Genomic DNA, 17,813 nt, shown 5'->3' with positions numbered 1-17,813 from the left:
TATAACACGTTGTACTTCAAATAGACTGTATACCTATATTTAGTTAATTTTACCGTTGCGGCAATGGACCGTTATCGATCTGGCGTTTAACGGATTCTGTCCTAGTTCAACCACGGTTATTCTTTTGTAAGGTATTCTTTGCGCATTAAAATTTGACTTCGTAAAGGATTTTCATATTAAATTCCGCAATATTCAGCAATTTAACTGATCATCTTAAAATTGCTAGAAATTTTTTTAATGACTATCAATGATTACCTTCCGTTAATTGTGAAATTGATTACGCTTATTGTACTAAAGTAATCTCTGATTACCACGCATTGATACCTCGCTGATTGTGGAAACCCCCTGAATTTTTTTTTCAAATCTCGCGAACGAAATCGGAAGTCGGCCATCTACATCCGTTTTGTAACAATAATTTCAAATACGTTTAACGATTTTGAAGCGTTTATTTAATTGGAAAAGCAAACGTTATCTGATTAGGTCACAGGCAGGAGGTGGCAAACGCGATGGGTGTACGACATTTGCAAACTTTTATCCAAACGAAAGTGCCAGGTGGTTATTTTAAAGTTGATATAAAAGACGAAATTCGGTAAGTATGGACAGCACACTTTCATTCTTAGGTTTTCATGAGTTAACAGAAAAAAATCATGTTTTTCGGAAAGCAAACAAACGGGCACACCGTTAATAGTGATCGACCTGAAAACACTCTGCGGTTTGATCAGCGAAAATGATCGGCCAGGATTGCTCTGTGGAGGCCGGTACGAAGCAGTCTACCGTCAGTTGGATCGCTTTTTTCACGACTTAACTGAACTGGGAGTGGAGCTTGTCTTTTTCAGTCATGGTCCGGTACAAAAATTACAGTTCGATACCTGGGAAAGAAAGCAATTGCAAAAGTACAACGATAGCATCGATATAATAAATGCTATCGACACCGAGGTTTTAAACTTGAACACGCTGGTAGACAGGTACCGGGATAAGATTCCAAATAATACTCGTTATTCGGCTCAAGAAATAGCAAAGAAACATGGTACTTATAAACTTGCCATAGAGATTGATTGCGACCAGGATCTGACCGCCTATGCAACTTCGCACCGTGCTATGGCAATCATTACTAGTGATACAGATTTTCTTATTTTTGATGGCTCTTGGCGAATCTGGGTTTCCAGCTCTTTGGATATGGAGAATTTAACAATCTTTGAGTATAGCCGTACTAATTTGCTTCAATATCTCAAACTCAGTGCTCATCAATTGCCCCTGCTAGCGACGCTATCAGGTAACGACATTGTTAACTATGACGAAGTTAAACGTTTCCACGCGCGGTTGGGAAATCCGACGCAGAAATTTTTTAACGTCGCTAACTTCATACGAACGCACTTGAAAGCTACCGTAAAAGAATTAGTAGTACAAGGCTGTGGTAAAAGTAACCCAACTCTCGAAAACCGTTTCCAAGAGAGCCTTGATTTTTATAAAACCGTATGTACAACAATCTATAAAATTACAAGAAACCACCATGCTCATAGAAACATTCTTTCACAGGATTTCTCTGCTTCCAACAAAAACTCCAATCGAGATGAACTTCTAACCATGTTGCTCGCTCAGAACAACGAGTTTGCCTATCACTTATGGGCAGGCAAACCTTTCGAGTTAACAACCTACTTCATTGATATGCGCAGCGAACGGGGAGGGTTCGATTATGCCAAACTACTGTTTCCAGTATTCGAACGCCAAGCTGGAATCTTACTGTGGGATAAACCAGATGTTCAAAAATTTACCTTAATCGTTAAACGCAGCCACAGTGCTTCATACAGCAGGGAAAAGCGACGTGTCGAACGTCCTAAAGCAATTACACCACCCTCCATTTTGGACCTTCTATCGGATGATCCGCTTGTGCAGGCCGACACAAGGGATACGAAGCTACAGCTCTTTTGCTGGATTGTATCGGATAAATTGGACTTTCGTTGTTTTCAGTCAGTTCCCCAAAACCTATGGATAGCCGTGGCAACCTTGCACTATCTTATCGAGAAGAAAATTTTAAACCTTTTTGAAGCGGATCTTTTTTTGCTCGTTAGCTCCAGAGTTTCAACCGAAACGTATGATCCCAAGGCAGTTGAATATCCGGACCGTTTGAAGGGACGACCATTTCGAATTGCATTCCTGTTCACGGAAACGTACAGACAGTTCCTGGCGGCCCTCGAGCGGCTCGGTTTTGAACGGGAATGTGCGATCGCATATCTTCGCTTTGATGGTTCACTTTTTCACCATCTTTACGAGGAGTGCCGCAAATCGGAGGATTTTTTCGATGACATCAAAGAATGGAGATTATATGAATCTATCGTTGACACTCGATAGATTGTTGTGAATTTTTGTTTTTCTGATTTTAACCTAATGATTACTAGTTGTATAAGAACATCTTCCTTTGTTATATAAAAATTATATAAAAATACTAAATTGTCTTGAGTCCCACAGGTAAATATATCACATAGCTCAAAATTAGAAATAAAATTAAAAAATAGTACTTTATCTAGTGAATAATCATTGATTTACCGCAATTTGAATATCATCGAATCCCTACGTAGCTGCTGACCTGGACTACCCTTTTAGCTGCTAGATGCTTAAGGATTTAGTTGAAATTACATTCATAATAATATTGATAGAAGTGGTACTTACAAGCGAAGTGAGCAACCGGCAAGAGCTATGGAAAATTCGTACCGAACCATATACATCATTGAGCAAAGATCGTACCAAATCATTTAATTCATCTATGATCGTACCGAACCATATGCATTATTCGACCATTATCGTACCGAATCATTTGATTAATCTATGGTCGTACTGAACCGTTCCATGCAAATGGTCATATCGAGCCATTTTCCAATAATTTATTTTTTATTAAAGGTGGAGGAGCGTTTGGTGAGGAAGAATGGTAGACGGGTTTTCCTCACCAAACGCTCCTCTACCTTTTATAAAATATGATTTACGTTGGACCGCGACAGAGTCAAAGACAAATAAAACAGGAAAAAAACAATTATCGAATTTATAGACCGATCGCAATCACCAAATTATTTTATTCAATAGTTGTAACAAGCAGTTTTGATAAAATGGGTATAGCAGACATTTGAGTCTGCATAAGATACTGCCTACGAATCTCCAAAGCACAGTGTCAGAACTGCATTGGGCTATTTGGTTAGCAGATTCCATACGAGAAGAACACCTCCGGCAGAAACAAAAATGTATTTGTTAGAAATTTTGAGTAACCAAACGAGTTTGTTGCGTACATCAAGAAGGCTCCTTCGCCATTTCCGGCTGATGCAGATGTGGTCGATGATTCGCTTATTTATCGGTTCCCACTTCATCAGGGCCGCATGTGCCCCTTGGCTCAGTAGGAATCCAACTTTTCTTTCTCGAGTAGCATTTTCACCTCGTATGCCAGAGTAGAGCAAGACTTGCCCGGATGATGTCCTGTGTTCGCCAGTACCCGGCCAGCGTACCTCGCCCAGTCTCAGGATTTCAAGCTTCAGGCGGCTAGCTTCGCTTGCAAGTTGAGCCAGCTTGCCCTGCTGGGCAAGGGTCAGTATATTCCATGTTGCGATTCGTGTCCGTGTTTTCATGCTAAAGGTCGTTGCCAATAATCCAGAGAGATTTCTTCTTTCATTTTCGGTAACTTTTCTTGTGTTCCGGTAGGCCGTTAACCTAAGGTCCTTATCTTGCTGATGGGGCTGCCATCTTAATGTGGGCGGGAGCCACTGTGCCCCCTTTCCTGTTAGCATACGACAACCGAAGTTGCGTACCCCAGCCGGCACCTCGTGGAGGTAGGAATAGGAGTTAATGAACAGAGGTAATGGAATGCACATGCAAAAAAGCAAAACGGTAACAACTCCAAAAAAATCGAAAAACTTCCTTTCTTTGACACAATGGCAGTTAGTCAACCGAAAAATGTACAAAACTTGGAATTGGTAAATATACAGGAAACCTACCAATCCGAAACGAGCTTAACCACAGAGAACAGACTAACAGGCTCAAAGAAAGCAATCGATTTTTTATGTGTAAAATCTGCCGGTGGCGCCTTCCAGAAAAAAATTACGAAACGCATCCGAACATATGTACCTTTACCAGCGGTTTACCAACCGGTTTTTATGAAAATCTGTAAAAGAGAATAAAAGTTTCTCGGATTGAATGAAGTAGTAGAATCCATTTGAAGGATCCGGAAAACTATGTTACGATCAATTGAAGGAAGAAAACAATTGAAGCCATCGGCGAGGGGGTTAAAAGATTCATAGCGATATTGATCATGATCATGATTACACTGAATCTAGGTGCCAGTTTTCACACCATCTCCAAAAGAAAAACCCGTTGGAATAAGTCAGGCCCATCATAGCAAGCTGGCAAAAATAATACTCAGCTTCACTTCACTGAAAGACCGGACTGCACTGCTAGCTGATATACAGCGCTGTAGAAATTTTATGTTTATACTTGAGGCCTCTCCTGTTTCCAAAGAATAGCCGATAGCAGCATTTCCATCGTCATATGCTTGCAGTTTTTCCATGGGGTTTCTGTCAAATTTCCGCAACGTAGTAAAATCCGTATGCATTGTGTCTGGGCCCTTAGTCATTCATTCAGTAGGTCACGCTTTTTCAGCTGCAAAAATAGCAATGCGAGTTTCGCATTTGCAAACCTTTATGAAAAGTGAGGTGCCCGAAGGATATGTCAAAGTGTCCATAGAGCAAGAAATCCGGTACGTATATTGTAAGGTACGTTCAACGAAAAAAATACTATTTATTTCTTCCCTTAATAGTAACCATCCCTCTTCAACACCGCTTATTGTGGTGGATTTGAAATCGCTTTGCGGTTCAATTTCTAGGGCCGATCGGCCCGGCCTACTTTGTGGAGGGCGATTCGAACTTGTCTACCGCCAGCTCGATGAGTTTTTCGGCAGATTAACAACATTGGGCGTGAAGCTGGTTTTTGTAAGCGATGGTCCAACGAGACCATCTAGGTTTGATTGCTGGATGCAAAGAAGCGACGATAGATATAATAACTGCATAAAAATAACGGATGCAATCGATCGTGGCACTAATCTTGATTCGTTGGTAGAAAATTACGGCAACATTCCTGCAAACACCTATCCGTTCGAGGAAATAGCGCGGAAACATGGTACTTTTAGAATTTCGATTGTAAGTGACTGCGACCAGGATGTGGCCACCTACGCAACTACGCAACAGGCTTTGGCCGTTATTACGAATGATTCGGATTTTCTCATTTTTGATGCCACTTGGCATGTTTGGGTTGCAGGGGGGTTGAATATGAACGAATTTACGACGTATGTGTTCAACCGAAACAATTTGATTCGATATCTCGGGCTCAACCGTAATCAAATGCCCTTATTGGCATCATTAGTGGGTAATGATATCGTTGATTATCTGGAACTTAAACGTTTCCATTCACGAATGGGAAATCCAAAGAAAAAGTTTCAAAACGTGGCTAATTTCATACGCTCGCGGCCAAACGCGTCTGTGAGAGCTATTTTGTTGCAAGTTTTCGGTGAGGCTAGCTCAGAACTAATAAATCGATTCCAATCAAGTATTGACTCCTATAATATCGTGAGTATATCCTTTTCTGGTGTTAACATTATTTTTACCGTAAGTTTTTTCGCAGGACCCTTCGATACTCGAACCCAATAACAATCACGACGCAAGGCTGCAAACTCTGATCTCTCAAAATAACGAACTTGCCTACCAATTATTGACACAAAATCCGTTTCAACTTCCTGGTCACTTCATTGATCTACGTGGTGAAAAAAACGGTTTCAATTACGCCGAGCTCATGTTTCCACTGCTCGAGCGTCAGGCCGGAATCATATTGTGGGAAAAGCAAAATATCAACGTATTCACCTTGATCGTCAAAACTCATCACAATGCTGCATATAGTAAGATAAAACGGCACGTTAACCGTCCCCAGCATATTACACCGCTCTCATTTTCCGACCTGTTGTCAGAAGATTCGGTCGTGCGGGAAAATACACGCACCAAACGGCTGCAATTATTTTGCTGGGTGGTATCGGGTAGTTTGGACTATCGCCTGCTTCAGTCCCTGCCCGAAAGATTGTGGCTTACCGTTTCTACGCTTTATTATTTGATCGAAAAGAAAATTCTAAACGACTTCGAAGCTGATCTCCTGCTGCTCGTCAGTCACAGAGTTTCGGCTGGATCGCACGATCTTCGAGCACTCCAATATCCGAAAATTTTAAAGCCAAGACCGTTTCGTATAGCGTTTCTATTCACGGGAATGTACCGACAACTGTCCGAGGCCTTCGAACGATTAGGTTTAACTGGAAAAGGCTCTCTCAACTATCCTCGATTTGACGGTGTCCTGTTTCATAGACTCTACGATGAGTGTACTCTATCGAACAAACCTTTCGACGAGATCCGCGAATGGAGATTGTATGCTTCCGGAATGATGCAAAAGAAGCCGTGAAAATGATGATGATGATGATTGTCCCACTGATCTATACCATTATAACTTATAACTTTACGTATTCAATAAATACATAACAAAAATAATAATAAAAACTCGAGTTGTGTTTATTACAATTGTAAAAGAAATTTAGCTTCAATTATTTCGGTCCAGATAGAAGAAAACATCAGACACTTGCCAGCGATGTATTACTCTCTAATATTTTCAAAACGACTACCAAAATTGATCGGAAAACTAAGTCCAATATTTGCATTTCCATGAATAGGCTTTGTTTCAATCGAATCACTAAATGCAGCATGGATCCCATGTCCTGCAAGTATTTTCCCAAAATACATCCAAGCGCATTTTACTTCTGTGGTACTATTCATTTAAAACTGGGACTCCTCGAAAGTACGTATTCCCATGATCATCTTGGTACCTTTTGCGCGTTTTTGCAGCTTGAAACATTTGCAGGTTTTTCCTGCTTTGAAGCTAATCGACATATTGTTTATTAAAGACAAAACAGTGCTTTTACCTAGGTCAGGGCACTCCAGTAATCTTGCAATATTTTTCTCACAAATTCTTTGACTTACAAACCCCCTTCGCCGCATGAAAATACTGACTACGGCCTTGGCGAACACCCAACTAATGACTAATCAACAAGCGAATCTGCAGTGCATAAAGCTTGTTTGAAATGCAAGCTAAGTCTAGTTTGCCTAGTGCATATATGCACTTCCGCTAATTTCTTATCAGTATAGTACTAAAGCATACGATTTTCACTAGTAGGTAATAAGTACTGAAATCTCTTATATCTTTGTGTTCCTATTCCATAGGCATATCAATATGTTTGAAGACTTATGAAGAGTTATGATTGATTACTTACTTAAGTATAAAACTTTATCTCCGCTTTACTTGCAACTTTCGTGGTCGAATTCGAAAGGAATTTTGAGTCCTAGTCGTTTATTTTCCTCCTGAAGTGTGACCCTAATCTAAGCTCGATCATTGAGCTCCTGGCGATATAATTAGCTGTGATATTACCCCGCTTAGTGAACCGTTTCGAGCGGTTTCTGTTTGCGACGGAAACACGAATTGAATCTAGCGATGGCCGTGACGCTCACCTGTTAACCGTAGAGCTGTTGGAGAGGCGTACATGCATCTTAAGGAGGAAGCTGCGAAGACAGGGCTTATCATAAACGCTGCTAAAACGTAGTACATGGTGGCTGGTGAAGAGAGTGGTGGGCCTCCGGTTGTTGGAACTACGGTAGTGATAGATGGAGATACGTTTGAAGTGGTCGTCGCGTTGACGCTCATTATACCGGTTGTTCTCTAGGGGCATGAAACATGGACAATGCTCGAGGAGGATCTGCAAGTGCTCGGAGTTTTCGAACGACGAATTCTAAGAACGATCTTCGGTGGCATACAGGAGAACGGAGTATAGAGGCGGATGATGAACTATGAAGTCGCACAGCTCTATGGCGAACCCAGTATCCAAAAGGTGGCTGAATCTGGATGGATACGATAAGCAGTGCATGTTACAAGACTGCCGGACAACTACCCTGCAAAGATGGTGGAGCGAGATCTGGCGGAGAGTACTCGGTGTCCGAGGAATTGGAGAGCGGTAGCCCTCAACCATGGAGTTACATGGAGAAACTTTGTTCAACAGGCTTTGTCTTAGGATGGCAAGCCACCTAAGTAAGTAAGTAACGTTCATGACATGTGACAACCGTTAAGTAAAAAGGCGTATAACGGTTGCCAATAGGGCCTTCTACGGATTACGTAGCCAGCGGAGACTCCAAAGCCTGCAACTCCGTACAAAACTCTCGCTCTATAAGATGCTAATTCTCCCGGCGAATCTACGGCCACATGGCGTGGACGTTGAAAGAGAGCGACCGACGAGCTGTTGCTGTTTTGGAGCGTTAGATCCTGCGAACAATACTTGGCGGCATATTAGAAAAAGGAGTGTGGCGCAGGAGCATGAATCACGGAATTTACCAAGCATACAAAGATGCGGATGTTGTGAAGCGAATAAAACACGGCAGGCTACAGTAGTGGGCTGGCCACGTAGCAAGGATGCCGGATATGAGTCGAAAACGCGAAAACAATATTCAGCAGAGAATCCAACAGATGCCGCCGACTTGCAGGCAGACCCCGTACCCGCAGGATGAGCGCTGTTGACAAGAACGGTAGAACAGCGGGTGTTGGGCGTAGATTGGAGAGTGGCAGCCCAAGACCGACAAGCGTCGAGAAGACTGCCAAATTCAGTCCAGATTTGATAAGCGGATTGTTGTCGAAAAAGTGATAGTAAAATAAGCAAGTAAGTAAACTCTTCATAAGTCTTCAAACATATTGATATGCCTACGGAATAGGAACACAAAGATATAAGAGATTTCAGTACTTATCACCTACTAGTGAAAATCGTATGCGTTAGTACTATACTGATAAGAAATTAGTGGAAGTGCATATATGCACTAGGCAAACTAGACTTAGCTTGCATTTAAAACAAGCTTTATGCACTGCAGATTCGCTTGTTGATTAGTCATTAGTTGGGTGTTCGCCAAGGCCGTAGTCAGTATTTTCAGTATTTTCAGTATTTCGGCGAAGGGGGTTTGTAAGTCAAAGAATTTGTGAGAAAAATATTGCAAGATTACTGGAGTGCCCTGACCTAGGTAAAAACACTGTTTTGTCTTTAATAAACAACAGGTCGATTAGCTGGAAAAGCAGGAAAAACCTGCAAATGTTTCAAGTTGCAAAAATGCGCAGAAGGTACCAAGATGATCATGGGAATGCGTACTTTCGAGGAGTCCCAGTTTTAAATGCAATCAATAGTACCACAGAAGTAAAATGCGCTTGGATGTATTTTGGGAAAATACTTGCAGGACATGGGATCCATGCTGCATTTAGTGATTCGATTGAAACAAAGCCTATTCATGGAAATGCAAATATTGGACTTAGTTTTCCGATCAATTTTGGTAGTCGTTTTGAAAATATTAGAGAGTAATACTTCGCTGGCAAGTGTCTGATGTTTTTTTCTATCTGGAACGAAATAAACGAAGCTAAATTTCTTTTACAATTGTAATAAACACAACTCGAATTTTTATTATTATTTTTGTTAGGTATTTATTGAATACGTAAAGTTATAAGTTATAATTGTTGGCAGCACTTACGCTACGTGATGCGCGAATACACCCTTTTTGTAAGGGACAATATGAAAGTAATTTTTTTCTCTACATTGCAAATGTATATCTTGATTAATAGACACGTTATCTGTTTTACTCCGATGTAATAAATACGTTTCCGCGGATTTCTCAAGTGTTTTCGTATTATTGATGATTCCCTCCTGTTCGCTAACAGGTTATGGGCCCAGCGTGTAAGACCGCGAAGAAATTTGTGACGCCGGACAGTGATTTTATTTTGATTTGCTGTGCTGTATCCCGTGAGTGAAGATTTTGTTAAAATGGCCGACCAACCACGATTTCCACTCCCGAAGTTGAACAACCAGAATTATCAGTCCTGGAAGTTCAAAATCGAAATGCTGCTCATTCGCGATGAGCTGTGGCATGTCATTTCGGAGCCGGTTCCGGAGCCTATAACAGAAGCGTGGACAAAAGCGGATATGAAGGCTAGGGCGACAATCGGTTTGTGCATTGAAGACAGCCAGACAAGCCTGATTCGAAATTGTGCAAACGCGAAAGATGCTTGGAAAGCATTAAAAGACTACCACGACAAATGCTCGGAAGTGTACCTTCTGAAGAAGCTGACTCGCCTGGAATTGGCAGAAAACGGTAATATGGAGCAACATTTACAAACGTTCACAGATTTGTTGCAGCGTATTGCAGATGCCGGTGAAGCAATTCCAGCGAAGCTGCAGGTGGCTATGCTGTTGTGTTCTCTTCCTGAATCATACGACCCGTTAACGACTGCGCTGGAGCAACGATCGCGAGAGGAATTGACCTTGGACCTGGTAAAATCGAAGTTGCTTGCCGAAGCAGAAAAACGAAGAGAGAGGCATGGAATTGTCACCGACAATGGTGAAAAAGCGCTACGAACAGATTTTCGCAAAAATCATGTTGGTACCGGCAGCAACAACAAAGAAACTCGTCACTGTTTTCACTGTAAGAAGCCCGGTCATCTGAAGCGTAATTGTCGTAGTTGGAAAAATCAGTTTGGTTCGGATTCTTATAAGAAAAACGAAGCGTCGAACAAACCGAAAAAGGAAGAACAATGTAAAGTAAAACAAGTCAGTGTTAATGATGCTCCACTTGCGTGGATGGTAAATTACGGAGAACATTCGTGTTGGTTTATCGACAGCGGTGCATCTCGTCACATGACAGGTGACAGAAAATTTTTCGAAGTGTTTAATACAACAGAAGGAATAAATGTTTTGTTGGCCGATGGTAAAAAGGCACAAGCTGTTGGATCTGGTCAAGGATCGATTGTTGGCGTAAACGGTGATGGTAATGCCGTTGATATTGAACTACGCGACGTGCTTTTCGTGCCAAAGTTGACAAGTGGTTTGATTTCGGTGAGTACCCTTGCATCTAAAGGTTTTAGTGTTGTATTTTTTGGCGATCGTTGTGAAATTCGTAATCAACATGGAACGGTTTCGGCGGTAGCGATACGCCGTGGTAGTTTGTATGAATTGTGCACTCCGGAGCAAGCAATGATAAGTGTACAGTCATCTCACTCAGCCAATTGCCAGCACACATGGCATCGTAGACTCGGTCATCGTGATGCGGATATGATTCGAGCAATTTCGGCAAAGGGGTACGCTGATGGAATGAAGTTGGTAGATTGCGGAATAAAAACAGTCTGTCGTTGTTGCTTAGAAGGCAAAATGTCTCGTGTTCCATTCCAAAAGCAGGTTGATCGCGGATCAAAAGAAAAACTCGATCTTGTGCATACCGACCTTTGTGGGCCGATGACGGATACACCAAGTGGAAATAAATATTTTCTCACTCTCATTGACGATTACACTCGGATGACGTTCCTCTACTTGCTGAAATCGAAGTCAGAGGCGGCGGAGAAAATTAAAGGTTTTGTGCAGTTTTGCAAAACGCAGCTTGGTAAGACCCCACGGATTATTCAGTCAGATAACGGAGGCGAATATACAGGGAAGGATTTGCAAAATTACCTCAGGAGCGAAGGAATTTTGAGCCAGTTTACTGTCCCGTATTCCCCTCAACAGAACGGTTTAGCGGAGAGGAAGAACCGTTATTTGAAGGAGATGACGATGTGTATGTTATTGGAAGCAGGCCTTGACCAACGATACTGGGGTGAAGCAGTGTTGACAGCGACCTACATTCAAAATCGATTGCCATCCAAGTCAATTGGATTGAGCCCGTTTGAAAAGTGGTACGGCAAGAAACCTTCCTACAAACATTTTAGAATTTTCGGATGTGAAGCGTGGGTGCAGATTCCTGCAGAGAAAAGGAAGAAATTCGAAGTGAAAGCTCGTAAATTAGTGTTCGTGGGTTACTCAAACCAACAAAAGGCATATCGTTTTCTTGACAAGAACAGTGATCGCATAACAATCAGTCGTGACGTAAAATTTGTAGAAGACTTGCAAATGAACAAAATTTGTGATGAAACAGTGCTAAACGATAAAAATGAAAAGGCAGAGTCTGAAATTAATTTGGAACCGCTAAGAAAGTGCCGTGACGAACTTGATCAAGAAGATGATATGCAGGGGTACGATACCGCTGAAGATTTATACTACGGCGAAGAAGAGCCAGAACAGTACGAAAGTGATAGTGGTAGCGATGCACAACCGCAAGGCGAACCGCGAGTGACAAGAGGTGTTTTGCCTGCAAGGTTTAGCGATTACGTGATGGGATTAATAGCAATGGAGCACGAAGAACCAGCAACTTTCAAAGAAGCTATCGAAAGTGACGAAAAGGATGAATGGTTAAAGGCTATGAAGGATGAATACGAGTCATTGATCTCAAGCAACACTTGGGAGCTAGTTGATCGACCGGTTAATCGAAATGTCATCGGCTGTAAGTGGGTCTATCGAAAGAAGTTGAACGCGGATGGCAACGTTGAAAGGTTTAAAGCAAGGCTTGTTGCTCAAGGATTCAGTCAACGCTTTGGCACTGACTATAATCAGATTTTCGCGCCAGTCGCTATGCAGTCAACCTTGCGTGTACTGTTAACGGTCGCAGGAAAGCGGGAAATGGCAGTGAAGCATCTGGATGTCAAGACAGCTTACTTGTACGGTACACTGAACGAGGAAATCTACATGCGACAGCCGCCAGGATTCGTTGTGCAGGATAAGTCAAACCAGGTTTGCAGATTAAAGAAAAGTCTTTACGGCTTGAAGCAAGCAGCTAGAGTTTGGCATCAAACGATTACCGATATTCTACTGGAGCTTGGCTTCAGTCAATGCAAGGCTGATTCGTGTCTGTACAGAAAACATGTTGACGGGAAACTGTGGATGTATCTGCTACTATACGTCGATGATATCCTTGTTGTATGCGAGCAGGAGGAGGCGATAAAGAACGTTGAAAACGCTTTACAAGCGAAGCTCAAGATTTCCAAACTGGGAGATGTGAATTGTTTTCTGGGAATTCGTATTCAAAAGGACAAAGATGGTTTCTACAGTCTTAATCAAGAATGCTTTATACGAAAGATTGCTAAGCGTTTTGGTTTGGAGCAATCAAAGAAATCCAAATATCCAATGGACCCTGGATACTTCAAGTTAAAATGTGACAACCAGCTAAAGGATAACAACGATTATCACAGTCTAATTGGATCTCTGCTCTACTTAGCATCAAACAGTCGACCGGATATAGCAGCTTGCGTGGGAATCCTAAGTCGAAAAATCAGTTGCCCGTCGAACGCCGATTGGATAGAAGCCAAACGGATTGTGCGCTACTTATTGTATACGGCAGAATACAGACTCTGTTTAGGAAACGCGAAATCTGATTTCAAGCTTGTTGGTTACTGCGACGCGGATTGGGCAGGAGATACCAGCGACAGAAAGTCATGCAGTGGTTTTGTGTTTCGTATAGGAGGAGCTACAGTTACCTGGGCCAGTAGAAAACAAACTTGTGTTACAACTTCAACAATGGAGGCCGAGTATGTCGCATTATCCGAGGCAGCACAGGAGTTGGTATGGTTACGAAGTTTGCTGGAAGAATTGGACGAAAGGCAGATTGGTACTACAATACTGTATGAAGACAACAAAAGCTGTCTGGACTTTGTTGCACTGGATCAGCAGAAGAAAAGATCCAAGCACATTGACACAAGATACCATTACACTCGTGAGCTTGTATCTAAAGGAACAGTGGAGCTACGGTACTGCCCATCAGACGAGATGATAGCGGATATCTTCACTAAACCTTTGGGTACGACGAAGGTGAAGAAGTTTGCGGCCGAGATTGGACTGGCTGCTGGTTAGTGGACGTTGGAGCTGAAGTGTGAATTCGCGAGGAGGAGTGTTGGCAGCACTTACGCTACGTGATGCGCGAATACACCCTTTTTGTAAGGGACAATATGAAAGTAATTTTTTTCTCTACATTGCAAATGTATATCTTGATTAATAGACACGTTATCTGTTTTACTCCGATGTAATAAATACGTTTCCGCGGATTTCTCAAGTGTTTTCGTATTATTGATGATTCCCTCCTGTTCGCTAACAATAATGGTATAGATCAGTGGGACAATCATCATCATCATCATTTTCACGGCCTCTTTTGCATCATTCCGGAAGCATACAATCTCCATTCGCGGATCTCGTCGAAAGGTTTGTTCGATAGAGTACACTCATCGTAGAGTCTATGAAACAGGACACCGTCAAATCGAGGATAGTTGAGAGAGCCTTTTCCCGTTAAACCTAATCGTTCGAAGGCCTCGGACAGTTGTCGGTACATTCCCGTGAATAGAAACGCTATACGAAACGGTCTTGGCTTTAAAATTTTCGGATATTGAAGTGCTTGAAGATCGTACGATCCAGCCGAAACTCTGTGACTGACGAGCAGCAGGAGATCAGCTTCGAAGTCGTTTAGAATTTTCTTTTCGATCAAATAATAAAGCGTAGAAACGGTAAGCCACAATCTTTCCGGCAGGGACTGAAGCAGGCGATAGTCCAAACTACCCGATACCACCCAGCAAAATAATTGCAGCCGTTTGGTGCGTGTATTTTCCCGCACGACCGAATCTTCTGACAACAGGTCGGCAAATGAGATCGGTGTAATATGCTGGGGACGGTTAACGTGCCGTTTTATCTTACTATATGCAGCATTGTGATGAGTTTTGACGATCAAGGTGAATTCGTTGATATTTTGCTTTTCCCACAATATGATTCCGGCCTGACGCTCGAGCAGTGGAAACATGAGCTCGGCGTAATTGAATCCGTTTTTTTCACCACGTAGATCAATGAAGTGACCAGAAAGTTGAAACGGATTTTCGGTCCATAATTGGTAGGCAAGTTCGTTATTTTGAGAGATCAGAGTTTGCAGCCTTGCGTCGTGATTGTTATTGGGTTCGAGTATCGAAGGGTCCTGCGAAAAAACTTACGCAAAAAATAATGTTAACACCAGAAAAGGATATACTCACGATATTATAGGAGTCAATACTTGATTGGAATCGATTTACTAGTTCCGAGCTAGCCTCACCGAAAACTTGCAACAAAATAGCTCTCACAGACGCGTTTGGCCGCGAGCGTATGAAATTAGCCACGTTTTGAAACTTTTTCTTTGGATTTCCCATTCGTGAATGGAAACGTTTAAGTTCCAGATAATCAACGATATCATTACCCACTAATGATGCCAATAAGGGCATTTGATTACGGTTGAGCCCGAGATATCGAATCAAATTGTTTCGGTTGAACACATACGTCGTAAATTCGTTCATATTCAACCCCCCTGCAACCCAAACATGCCAAGTGGCATCAAAAATGAGAAAATCCGTATCATTCGTAATAACGGCCAAAGCCTGTTGCGTAGTTGCGTAGGTGGTCACATCCTGGTCGCAGTCACTTACAATCGAAATTCTAAAAGTACCATGTTTCCGCGCTATTTCCTCGAACGGATAGGTGTTTGCAGGAATGTTGCCGAAATTTTCCACCAACGAATCAAGATTAGTGCCACGATCGATTGCGTCCGTTATTTTTATGCAGTTATTATATCTATCGTCGCTTCTTTGCATCCAGCAATCAAACCTAGACGGTCTCGTTGGACCATCGCTTACAAAAACCAGCTTCACGCCCAATGTTGTTAATCTGCCGAAAAACTCATCGAGCTGGCGGTAGACAAGTTCGAATCGCCCTCCACAAAGTAGGCCGGGCCGATCGGCTCCAGAAATTGAACCGCAAAGCGATTTTAAATCCACCACAATAAGCGGCGTTGAAGAGGGATGGTTACTATTAAGGGAAGAAATAAATAGAATATTTTTCGTTGAACGTACCTTACAATATACGTACCGGATTTCTTGCTCTATGGACACTTTGACATATCCTTCGGGCACCTCACTTTTCATAAAGGTTTGTAAATGCGAAACTCCCATTGCTATTTTTGCAGCTGAAAAAGCGTGACTTACTGAATGAATGACTAAGAAGCATATGACGATTGAAATGCTGCTATCGGCTATTCTTTGGAAATAAGAGAGGCCTCAAATATAAACATAAAATTCCTACAGCGCCGTATCTCAGCTAGCAGTGCAGTCCGGTCTTCCAGTGAAGTGAAGCTGAGTATTATTTTTGCCAGCTTGCTATGATGGGCCTGACTTATTCCAACAGGTTTTTCTTTTGTGTATCAAGGTTAGATCTGGAGTTTTGCTCATTATAGCTCGAATAATATTGGAGCTGGTGTGAAAGCTGGCACCTAGATTCAGTGTAATCATGATCATGATCAATATCGCTATGAATGTTTTAACCCCGTCGCCGATGGCTTCAATTGTTTTCTTCCTTCAATTGATCGTAACATAGTTTTCCGGATCCTTCAAATGGCTTCTACTACTTCATTCAATCCGAGAAACTTTTATTCTCTTTTACAGATTTTCATAAAAACCGGTTGGCAACGCTGGTAAAGGTACATATATTCGGATGCGTTTGGATGTTCATTAACTCCTATTCCTACCTCCACGGGGTGCCGGCTGGGGTACGCAACTTCGGTTGTCGTATGCTAACAGGAATGGGGACATAGTGGCTCCCGCCTACATTAAGATGGCAGCCCCGTCAGCGGGATAAAGACCTTAGGTTAACAGCCTACTGTACCGGAACACAAAAAAGTTACCGAAAATAAAAGAACAAATCTCTCTGGATTATTGGTAACGACCTTTAGCATGAAAACACGGACACGAATCGGAACATGGAATATACTGACCCTTGCCCAGCAGGGCAAGCTGGCTCAACTTGCAAGGGAAGCTAGCCGCCTGAAGCTTGAAATCCTGAGACTGAGCGAGTTCCGCTGGCCGGGTGCCGCTACGACGTCCGTCGATTGGAGAATCCTAAGGTGAAAAGGGCCTTTGTCGAAAAACTTGAACCTCGAGCCTCGGAGCTGCCACCTGGTGGAACCGTCGAAGAGCAATGGAATCAAGAACGCCTTCATCACGACCAGTGATGAAACCCTTCGGCAAAGCGCGCAGGGGGCGGAGGGAGTATATTTCGGATGAAACTTGGAGGAAGATCGACGAGCGGAGAGAGGCGAAAGCCGACATTGAGCGAGCGCGGACCAGATCGGCTAAGACAGCTGCCCGTCAACGATACGCCGAACTGGAGAGGGCTGTTAAACGTGCGTGTAGGCGGGACAAGAGAGCCTGGACTAACTCCCTAGCCGAACAAGGAGAAACCGCCGCCGCCAATGGTGATATCCGTTTGAAGTACGATATTTCTCGCCGCCTTAGTGGTGCCAGGATGAATACAAAGATGCCGCTAAAGTACAGAGCTGGTCAGCTACTGACTGACCGTACAGAACAGCTTAAGCGATGGACTGAACATTTTGAACAACTCTTCCAAGTTTCAAATGTCAGAGACCAACAACACCAGCAGTGTATGACGCCTACAGTTCGTCGAATTAATCGCATCAACTCTGAGGCGCCATTGCTGGATGAAATTGTAGGAGCCATCAAGACTATGGCATCCAATAGAGCGCCAGGGATAGACTGTATTTCAGCCGAAATGCTCAAAGCTGACCCATCTTTGTCAGCCCAGATGATGCATCAGCTTTTCAGAAATATATGGGAAACCGCAACTTTTCCGGTGGACTGGATGCAGGGCATATTGGCCAAAGTCCCTGAAAAAGGAGACCTAACTGAATGCGGTAACTGGCGTGGCATCACGTTGCTCTGTATTACTCTCAAAGTACTCTGTAAGGTAATCCTCAACCGGATCCACGACTGTGTCTTGTCCGACCCCATAAGGGTTA

The 17,813-nt window shown here is 42.7% G+C and overlaps 2 protein-coding genes across 2 annotated transcripts; one reads left to right on the top strand and one right to left on the bottom strand.

The window, feature by feature from the left end:
• Positions 1 to 506: 506 nt before the first annotated feature.
• On the top strand, positions 507 to 2,349 carry LOC128739501 (uncharacterized). The gene is made up of 2 exons (XM_053834994.1): positions 507 to 589; positions 663 to 2,349. Exons 1-2 carry the CDS (start codon positions 507 to 509, stop codon positions 2,347 to 2,349), a joined length of 1,770 nt encoding a protein of 589 aa, XP_053690969.1.
• An 11,783-nt stretch (positions 2,350 to 14,132) lies between these two features.
• Positions 14,133 to 15,939, bottom strand: LOC128739500 (uncharacterized). The gene is made up of 3 exons (XM_053834993.1): positions 15,872 to 15,939; positions 15,007 to 15,811; positions 14,133 to 14,951 (listed from the first exon to the last, which is right to left on the bottom strand). The coding sequence occupies exons 1-3, from the start codon at positions 15,925 to 15,927 to the stop codon at positions 14,133 to 14,135; spliced, it is 1,680 nt and encodes a 559-aa protein (XP_053690968.1). The 5' UTR covers positions 15,928 to 15,939.
• Between the last annotated feature and the right edge of the window lie 1,874 nt (positions 15,940 to 17,813).

This window comes from Sabethes cyaneus, chromosome 3 (genome assembly GCF_943734655.1).
Source record: "Sabethes cyaneus chromosome 3, idSabCyanKW18_F2, whole genome shotgun sequence".
Classification (NCBI taxonomy): domain Eukaryota; kingdom Metazoa; phylum Arthropoda; class Insecta; order Diptera; family Culicidae; genus Sabethes; species Sabethes cyaneus.
This window is presented reverse-complemented; position numbering and strand designations above follow the sequence as displayed.

Bases quoted from the DNA above. Each gene is read 5' to 3' on its own strand.
- LOC128739501 (XM_053834994.1), top strand. From the start codon at position 507: ATGGGTGTACGACATTTGCAAACTTTTATCCAAACGAAAGTGCCAGGT. The intron at 590-662 runs GTAAGTATGGAC...TTTTTCGGAAAG, and splicing joins GATATAAAAGACGAAATTCG to CAAACAAACGGGCACACCGT.
- LOC128739500 (XM_053834993.1), bottom strand. From the start codon at position 15,927: ATGAAAAGTGAGGTGCCCGAAGGATATGTCAAAGTGTCCATAGAGCAA. The intron at 15,812-15,871 runs GTACGTATATTG...TTCCCTTAATAG, and splicing joins TCCATAGAGCAAGAAATCCG to TAACCATCCCTCTTCAACGC. The intron at 14,952-15,006 runs GTGAGTATATCC...GTTTTTTCGCAG, and splicing joins GTATTGACTCCTATAATATC to GACCCTTCGATACTCGAACC.